This window comes from Monopterus albus, unplaced genomic scaffold (genome assembly GCF_001952655.1).
Source record: "Monopterus albus unplaced genomic scaffold, M_albus_1.0 scaffold377.1, whole genome shotgun sequence".
NCBI classification, from domain to species: domain Eukaryota; kingdom Metazoa; phylum Chordata; class Actinopteri; order Synbranchiformes; family Synbranchidae; genus Monopterus; species Monopterus albus.
Genome location: NW_018128257.1, coordinates 284,212 through 293,249, shown reverse-complemented (window position 1 = coordinate 293,249; position 9,038 = coordinate 284,212). Strand labels below are relative to the sequence as shown.

The window sequence follows — 9,038 nt, the reverse complement described above, 5'->3', positions numbered from 1 at the left end:
GGTACCCAAGATTAAACATTAAATGACTGGAAATGAGCATGCCATGGCGACTAAGAGTTTCTCTGTGATGTGAATGTTGTCTCACGTGTGAGTGGTTCAAGAGCATGTCAAAATGAGTTGCGATTTTCACACAAAAAGTTGGGCAATGTCGACAGCTGAGCAGTTGCTCTTACCTTGGCCTTGGAAACATCTGTGTCCATCGGGTGTTTGGCTTTGAAGATTTTCTGAACTTCTTGCTGTGGACTGAGGACACAGAGAAGCCAAGAGAAGATAATTACTTATGTCTGCAATACACATGATGCATCTGAACCTCGTTCTCTTCATTCATTTATTTTGCCGATATTGAAGAGTTCACATCACTTTACCATGCTTCATGTGCCCATGCACAAATGAGGGTTAGATTTCTATAATGCATTACTGAACCTGAATCCAGAGCCAAAGCTGGAATCTGTATGTTTTCAAACAGATTATTACATTGCAAAGACATGCCACACCGTTGACCTTGCTGAACCACACAACACCAGTGGAAGGTTACTTTACTTACTTTCAATTATTTACATGTCATATTGAAGAAACCAGCAAATGTGATATTCAGTGTCAGCTAGAGATAAAAAGCTTGCTGTACATGTTGCAAAATGTACATAACAAGCAGGAGGAGAAATTTGGTGCTTGGGTATGAGTCACACAAATGATACAAGTAAATGATTTTCATTCAAATATAGGTACATCACTGAATGCTGGCAGGAACCATGGGACAATAGTGCATGGACAATGTAAAGTGAGCCTTACGCTCCAAGCTGTTTCCAGCGTTGGAAGAAGTCTTGGGATGTCATCTCTGTGGGCTGAAAGAACTTGTTCAGCATCACAGGGAGTTTCACTGCAATGTTCTGAAGAGTTCCACCGTATCTGTTCACACAGACAGTTAGAAATGAGCATATATGTAAGGAAGTAAATACTCCCAGAATAAGGTGTGGATTCAGACACGGACCTGAACTGGATGTTGAGTACTGGTGCATCTGTGAAATCTGACACACACTCAATGTTGAGGATCTGCTGGACCTGAGCCCCACCTTCTATTGTGGGGTCTACTGATTTACAGTGGACATTCAGCTGTGGAGACAATGGTCAAGGATGCAACAAATAACTCAGTGACACTAGTATACATCTCAGCACACCTACAGCTACTTTCACACCGACAGCTGTATTCACACCCATTCACATTGTCCATATTGTTGTGTGGAAGTTTGAATGACATCTGTTTAAATTCTGACTTATCTACAATGTTACAACAGTGAATTATCATCTCAGGCATGACCTAAAGCTCAAAAATGAGGTGTACTATGTCCTCGTACTTCTATGCAGAAGCAACTCTGTTTATACAAGTCTCGCTCACTTTCATATTCTGGCTCGAACATGTCAGGTAGGATTTGTGTTGACCCTGTAGACTTGCCTTCACACCAACACAAAGCCTGTACTGGTGTTGGTGATAATATAGCTATAGACTCACTGGAATTGTTAATAGTCATCTTTTGTTAGACAGCCTTGGTAGAATAGTGTCAGTGGTTGGACAACTGAGCGGACCCAGCTCTAAGAGGTGACTGCCATTACAAGCCAGCTGGGCCAGCCACTGCTTAACCTGAGCAAATACAATGCAGATGCTGTGTGTCAAGCAACATATCTGCTCTTTTCTTGGGTGAGGATAGGGTTCAGGGATGAGAAGCTACCAAGCAGTGGTGGAAAGGATATGAGTCTTGAGCATGTCGTTACTGGTCACCGACGTGGAGAAGCTGAGGAACTGGGTAGACGTCTTGTTGCCGTAGAACACATAAATGCGACCTGGGGGACAAAGCAAGTAAACTATCTTTGAGTTCATCCTTTTGAACTAAGCACATCTGAGCAGTGTCCAGTACATTTAAAATGATAATTACTTATCCCCTTTGGCATCTTATCCTTTTTGCTATTCTGCTACGCTAGCCTTTTAAAAAACATCCTTAACACTACTGAGGTCTGAGGAGATGTTCCAAAAGAGCTGCTCACCCAGGTTCTGCCTGTACTCAGACTTCAGTCCAATCTGCAAAAGCTGGTTCTCAAAGATGACACCATTGTTCTTGCAAACAAACCTGGAATTTACAAGCACACAAGTACAACTGTACAACTAAAAGGTTTGAGAACTACCATATCTGTTTATTACACAACATTTTATAAACCTGTCAAGCCATCTGCTTGGATGGTGACAAACTGTCACATTAGCAGAATATTGTTTTAACATTTCAGCTAATTAGAAAGCAGACATTTAAAGAAGATATGGAAGAAAGCACAGAGGGGTCCACACTTTGCAGCTGGACTGTTCAGACCAGGTATGTACCATATATACAGAATTACAAACTCTGGCAGTGTTGTGAATGTGTACCATTCACGGAGGGTTAAAAAAAAGACACCATTTAAGATCACAGTGTGGTCTCACCTGAGAAAATTGTCCTCCGACACATCGAGGGGAAGAGGGGAAGCAGGAGAAGAGCTGTCAGAAAAGACGTCAACTAGCAGGCTTGCCTCTGCTGAAGGAGGGGAGTTTAGATTCACCAGGTCTGTGAAGGGGTGAGTGGGACCCTAGGAGAGGAACACTGGCAAATATCATCTGTCACAGACAGTACCTACAAACACAGCACATGGAAATCGGAAAGTGTCTGTATAGTCTTTTTAAATATATAAATATTAGTTAAAAATGAGGTCATAATACCAGGCTAAAGAGATGGTCCACATCAATCTGTTTAATTCGCACTTTCTAGAGCATAAAAATGAAAGACAAATGGAAAAGTCTTCAAACTTTTCTTGTAAGGAAACTATAACAACACTACAGCAAATATGTATTTGGGGATTTCAAAAGCTTTTTTTTTTTTTACTGTCAACTGAGAGCCACCACTGTTAGAAGACACACTATCAACTTCTGTAAGGTGCTAATGACTGGAGAATGTCATAGTTCATGGCCTGAAAATGTTGATACTATTCCACATATCAATTGCAATGCCACTGTCTGTGATGTCAGCTAAAGGTTTTGTTCATGCTCAACGCCTGCTGGGTCAGGCATTAACATTACAGGCACAACAGTAACATTAAACCCATTATCAGTATTTGTCATCCGAAGTCCACAGAATCCTACAATAGGTCAGGTGAAATCTCTTCAGCTCTAGTTTCAGAGCTGGGAAACTTTGAAGCAAAAATAATTTAACATACACTAACATAATAAAGACATATTGCCAAAAGATCAAACAACAAAATAAAATATATGCAACAAGAATAGCTGCAACTCTAGTGGTAATAAAGAAAAATGCCATTCATTACACTGTGTGTTGTTTCTATCTAGCAATCTACCAGCTATCTACCAGGGTCCCAGAGGAGAGCATGACGGGGCTCGAGGGGACAGGGTGGGTCTGCCAACAGTGATGGAGAAAAACACAGAAGGAGGAGAACAAGGACAGAGGAGTGATGATGGAGAAGGAAGGAAAAAGGACAACTTAAAAGGGAAGGTCAAGGAAATGGTGAGTGTAAAACAAATCAAGGCAACGGCCAAAATGCTGTAAACTAGTAACAAACAATATACAACAATATGCAGAATACGACTGCTGGGTGATGCAGCAGAAAACCAGAAAACTCCTAAATGTACTTCTTTCTTCACTTGTTAAGAATTCAAAGTCTCTCCTGGGTGAGGTTTGTATAAAAACTGTCCTGATCTGATTTCACTACTACCCATTATACTACTACTACTGTGGAGTCACCTTGTTTGTGGCTTCATTGTTCTCACTGTGCTCAGTGCTGCCGTTGACATTCCGCCGGGCATCGTCAATGTCAGGCAGGTTGCCTGGGCCCTTCTTCTTCTTCAACCTGGCCATGATAGAAGACTCTCTCTCTTGGAATGGGGGCATTTCTTCTAAGACTGTGGCCTGTGGAGGGACAGAGAGAGTGAGACAATTCTGTAAAAGTATAGGCCTGGGCAACATATACTGTACCACTGTAAAATTAGCTGTGGGGATTTTCACAGATCTAGAGCGATTGCACAAAGAGTTAGTTATGACACCAAACTGGCTAATGTGACACAAGTGTGACTTGTGAAGATGCAGCATATACCATATCTGTACACGTCAGACACATATTTAATCAATCATGTAAGTAAATAAAAATATCTGATTGGACTTGTTATCAACAAATACCCAAAGCTGAAGGACTTAGATAAAGATCAGGGACAAAAAAACTTGATTAAGACTTCCCTAGCTTTAGCAGTACACTGTTAATGCTGGTGCAAAGTGAACACGCACAGACATCTGTAAAATGACTGTTGTACTGTCCTCGCCGTGAGTAGTCAGTCTTCAAAGCTAGACAGTCAGCTTACAGGGTGTAATTCCCCAATTAAACCAAGGCGTGACGTTTCTTGTTATTCACTGGCAAATTACTTTGTTTTTTGGGGGTTTTTTTTGTAAAAGACGAATGATGTCCAAGGCACAACACTGAGAAGTAACGGATCGTCGCAATATAAACCTTGCAGGCTACAAAGCCTGACTTAACTTTCTCTCAAGATTACTGCTGCCATATAACCCACAGGGGGCAGTGCTGCATGACTCACAATAAACAAACCAAATGCACTCAAACAGAGGGAAGAACAACTGTCAAATAAATGAAATTTCCCGACTCTGAATGCGTCAACTCTCCAGGTCCAAAACCAATGACAGGCCAATATGATGAGGCTTTAAGCAGACTGTTAGGTATATGTTCTCAAACATTCAGCTGAGTGTTTGACCTGCATTGTCTCCATTGGGACCTCAGTGACTGAGCCATTCATCCGTTTCCCTTTTTCACAGAAGGCGAACTAATCACAGCACCACTGCAACAGGCTGTTCTAATTAAACAACTCAGTATTAATTTTAGACAATACAGCAGATTTTTTGAATATAGGAGGTTACAATAAAGGGTGTGTGAGTTTATGTGGGTATATGTGATGAGGCAGTAGGGGAGCTATTTTTATCTCTAAAAAGGGGCCTGACAGAAGAAGTAACTGGCACAGCTGCAGCGTGGAATGATTTTTACACTTTATAGCTGGCCTACGCAAAACAGAACAAAACAACCATGTGGCTGAAGAAGAATCAAAATTCTATTCATCAAATAAAATGCACCATCTATCGATGTTTTCTGCTAACCTGAATCCTGACTAACATAACTCCTGATCTGATGTATGCCTGCAGAGCTTTAAAAGACTGTTAGGTGTGTCAGTATGTTGCCCACTCCCTGCGTTCTTCACTAACCAGTATGTCTGTACTGGCGATGCAGCTGAGCCTCAGGTACTCAACAGCTCTCTGCTGAAGCTCTACGTCAGCATTGCGCAACTGACTGTCTGACCGCAGCACATCTTGGATCGTGGCCTTTACTTCTGGAAACAAGTTAATGAACTTGATGTAGGCCGACAGCAACAGTGCCCGAGTTGGCACAGAGCACAGGTGGAACTTGGAGTGGAGAAGGTTGAACTGGACCAGAGGACTGAAGGAGAATAAACAAAGCATTAACAGCAACACCTCTGAATATTCTGGTGAGCTCTAGACAGACATTTAACATACAGTAGCATACATACAGCATATTTAGAACATTTAAAACATTTGGTTCACCCAAACTACAAAAACATACTTTCGCACTTACAGCTGGTCATATCTAGCCATGGTGATTCAATTTAAACTACTTTCAATGGAAAAATCTGTCAAAGACAGTGAGATCTTGTAACAAAGTAAAACTTTCTGGAAGAGCGATTGCTGCTGAATGTTAATTTTCTCTTCTAGTCACTTTTCAATGCTTGAGCACCACAAGCAAAATTCGATTCCGCTATCTCAAGCTACAATAGATGACACTTGAGGAAAGTGAGAAGATATTTTTGTTTAAATTGGGCAAACCAGTCTCCTCGTGGCAGGCGGGAGCCTGTAGTGCCTACAAATGTTCACAAAGCATGGCAGCACTGGGTTAGGAAGAACATGGAAGTAACTGCAAAGTGTTATCTAGTGTAAGTAAGATTTTGAACAGAATAGGTGGCAACCAACAGGCTAACATGCACATGTGCACCTCATATAGTCCAGCTACAAGAATACAATCTCCCTCCGGTTTTCCGCTGTGTACCCTCCTTGAACATTTTTTGGGGGTAAAGTGTTATCGGGCCAGAGAGCCACACATAGAACTTCACTTTAATTACTAATCTTGGGTTATTTTTCCTCTGTTTTTACAACCAATTATATGATTTTTTTTTATAGGATGGGAGAAATCCCTACTGCTGCGACTGTAGGGGTGTCTCCACCATGTTTTTGACAGCCCTGATCCCAGTTTGATTTTGTGTTTATTTTCAGCTGTACAGTGCACACACAGCATACAACAGCTGAATTAAGTCTGCAATAAGACAAAAAAAAGATAATGTCTGATTGGTTCCTTCCTTGTGTGGTTCAAGTGTTTTAGGAGAGCACAGTGGAGCGTTTTGACTGCTGGTGCTTTCAGAGCAAAGGATTGGAAACAGACTTGATTAGTAAATACATATCCATTAGATCAATGGCTGAAATTGCTGAAACATTCAAAACTGCTGCACTGTACAGCATGTTAGTCTGAGCATGTGGGGAGGGGATTGGAAAAAAACATTTTAAATTTGCACTCAAAGGAGAAAAACCAAAGGCCCCTGTGAGACGCTCAGATGGGCCTGTTGGTATGAACCTGCAACCATGTGAATGAACCCATATATCAATTCCCACATAGTGTAACAGGTCCTAGCCCAATCCCTCTTAGCCAGCCCATATTTAATCCTGTTGTTGCCAACATTAACATGTTTGTTAGGAAACGTGGCCTTTTTATCAGTGATGAGGTAAATGCTTTCAGTCAAACTGATATGTGATGGCATGAACCTAAGTCACCTCAAAGACGGTCTTGGCAGCATAGCCTTGGACATCATCTCGGTTTATGACAATCTGGATGACACGATACCACACCTCCTCGCTGACATAGTCACCGGCGATGCGAATGAGGTTGAGGATGGTGTCCACGTACCAGGTGTAGTCCACAGCATATTTTTCTGCCAGAATAGCCACCTTGAGCACCTGAAGAAGAGAACTGGCTATGAGTGAGAGCAGCACACAGAGGCAGTGAATAGTGTACAGGCCTGTGCTGATGACCCACTATCTCCTCTCTGATTGAGTAGTCAGCGGTCTCCAGGTAGCTCAGCATCTCTGCCACAATCTGCTTGGCATTGCTGCGGTCACACATAGCATAGAGCAGATCCACAGCCCGCTGACGAACACTCACATCTCGCTCAGTCTGTACAGAAAACACAGGCAGAAGATATGAAGTGACTAAAATGACAAAAGCAACCTCCAGGTTCTAGAAGAAGTTACTGACTCTGAACACATCACTTTCACATAAACTAGAAAAAGCTTATTAAAGGCACACAGCTGCTGAAGGACTCACCTTTAGAGCGTTGATCACAGTTTCAATATGTGTCTTTACTGTCTCATGAGAAAACTCTGAGCTGGCTAGTGTGCACATGCTCTCCAAAGCCAAATAACGAAGGTTGGTTTCCCTGTGCTGCAGAAACTGACCCAGCTGGTTGCAGGCTCGTACCAACAGGGTGGGCTCACTGAGACACAAAAAACAGTGGTAATGCCAAAATGCCACAACTTTATAACAGCCACAAACCCATAAGTGCCACACAACAGAGGAATGTGAACTAACGACAGCTGGGTTTGCTCCGTGCCCTTACTATGACACTTTAAGACAGCATAGGTTTGTCAGAGCTTAGTGATCTGTTCATGGTGTCTTTAAATGCAGCATTGCAGTGAGGTGTCTGCTACAGCTGGGCTGAAAACTAACATATAACACAACATGCTGGAAATCAGCATTCTTTTCTAAAGGTCCATCTAGTAACACAAAGGTCAACTTCCCCAGGACATTAAACAGAACTTCCTATTTCCTTTTCCACAACATACTCCTGTAAACCGCTGATACTTAGAAATTCAATGACAATGAATATGACCGACCTATCATGGTGGATGATGAGGGAGATGGCTTCAAACAGAACAGCATTCTTTGCATTGGAGTGCTGGACCTTCTTGGACTTTGGTGGTTCTTGGGCTTTATTGAGGATGGTCTCCAGACACTCTGTCAGACGACTTCGCAATGCTGCATCCTCTGCAACAACAGAAGAAATGTCTTCAATACCCTCTTAGCCTTTACTTTAACTGTTGTCAACATCATTACTCCACAAACTATGTTTTTATATTGGCAATGAATTAGAATATGCCATGTCACTTTGCAAGGAGAGACATTACAGCCTTCTGTGGGAAGCCCACACTGCTGGTTTCTGTTCTATTCTGGTGCCATCTGGTGTTCAAAAGTTACTTCATGCAACTTTATTCTATCTTTTTAAAGATGGGTGCAAAAATGTAAATGATAACAACAATTCAAAGCATTCTAGTTTTCTACAAGTTACATTTCAAATAATATGACATCTTCACCTCAGACATGGCAGCTGCAGTAGTTAGTCACATTCAGAATCAGAATCAGCTTTATTGGCCAGGTGTGCTGGACACGAGGAATGTGACTCTGGTACAGCGGCTCTCAATGTGCACATACATATCCCCATTATTGTCCAGTCATACTGTCGTGGGTTAAGTGTTCATCAGAGTGACAGCTCGGGGGAAGAAACTGCCCCTGTGCCAGGCTGGCACCAATGATCTTTTCTGCAGTCATGACTGTCCCTGTGCTGTTCGGTTGCTGAGCCAAACCAGACAGTGATGGAGGTGCAAAGAACAGACTCAATGATTCCTCTGTAGAACTGTATCAGCAGCTCCTGGGGCAGGTTGAACTTCTTGAGCTGGCACAGGAAGTACAGCACATCCAGTATGTGCCTTCATGGTGATGGTGAGATAGTGGAGCCCAGGAACTTGTAGGACTCTACTACTGATACAGTGCTGCTGAGTATGGTAAGGTGGGGGGGCTCTTCCTGAAGTCCACTGTCATCTCCACTGTTTTGA

The 9,038-nt window shown here is 42.4% G+C and overlaps 1 protein-coding gene across 1 annotated transcript in view; it reads right to left on the bottom strand.

Annotated features, from left to right (window-relative positions):
* LOC109951336 (AP-2 complex subunit alpha-2-like) overlaps positions 1-9,038 on the bottom strand; it is a 29,513-nt gene that overhangs the window by 4,197 nt on the left and 16,278 nt on the right. The window contains exons 6-19 of the mRNA XM_020585797.1: positions 8,043-8,191; positions 7,474-7,642; positions 7,186-7,323; positions 6,924-7,106; positions 5,884-5,961; positions 5,292-5,579; positions 3,774-3,938; positions 2,738-2,782; positions 2,465-2,607; positions 2,038-2,120; positions 1,747-1,836; positions 989-1,112; positions 790-906; positions 174-243 (exon numbers count right to left, since the gene is read on the bottom strand). Of these exons, the coding sequence (XP_020441453.1) occupies positions 174-243; positions 790-906; positions 989-1,112; positions 1,747-1,836; positions 2,038-2,120; positions 2,465-2,607; positions 2,738-2,782; positions 3,774-3,938; positions 5,292-5,579; positions 5,884-5,961; positions 6,924-7,106; positions 7,186-7,323; positions 7,474-7,642; positions 8,043-8,191 (1,842 nt within the window). The remainder of the gene's footprint in view (positions 1-173; positions 244-789; positions 907-988; positions 1,113-1,746; positions 1,837-2,037; positions 2,121-2,464; positions 2,608-2,737; positions 2,783-3,773; positions 3,939-5,291; positions 5,580-5,883; positions 5,962-6,923; positions 7,107-7,185; positions 7,324-7,473; positions 7,643-8,042; positions 8,192-9,038) is intronic.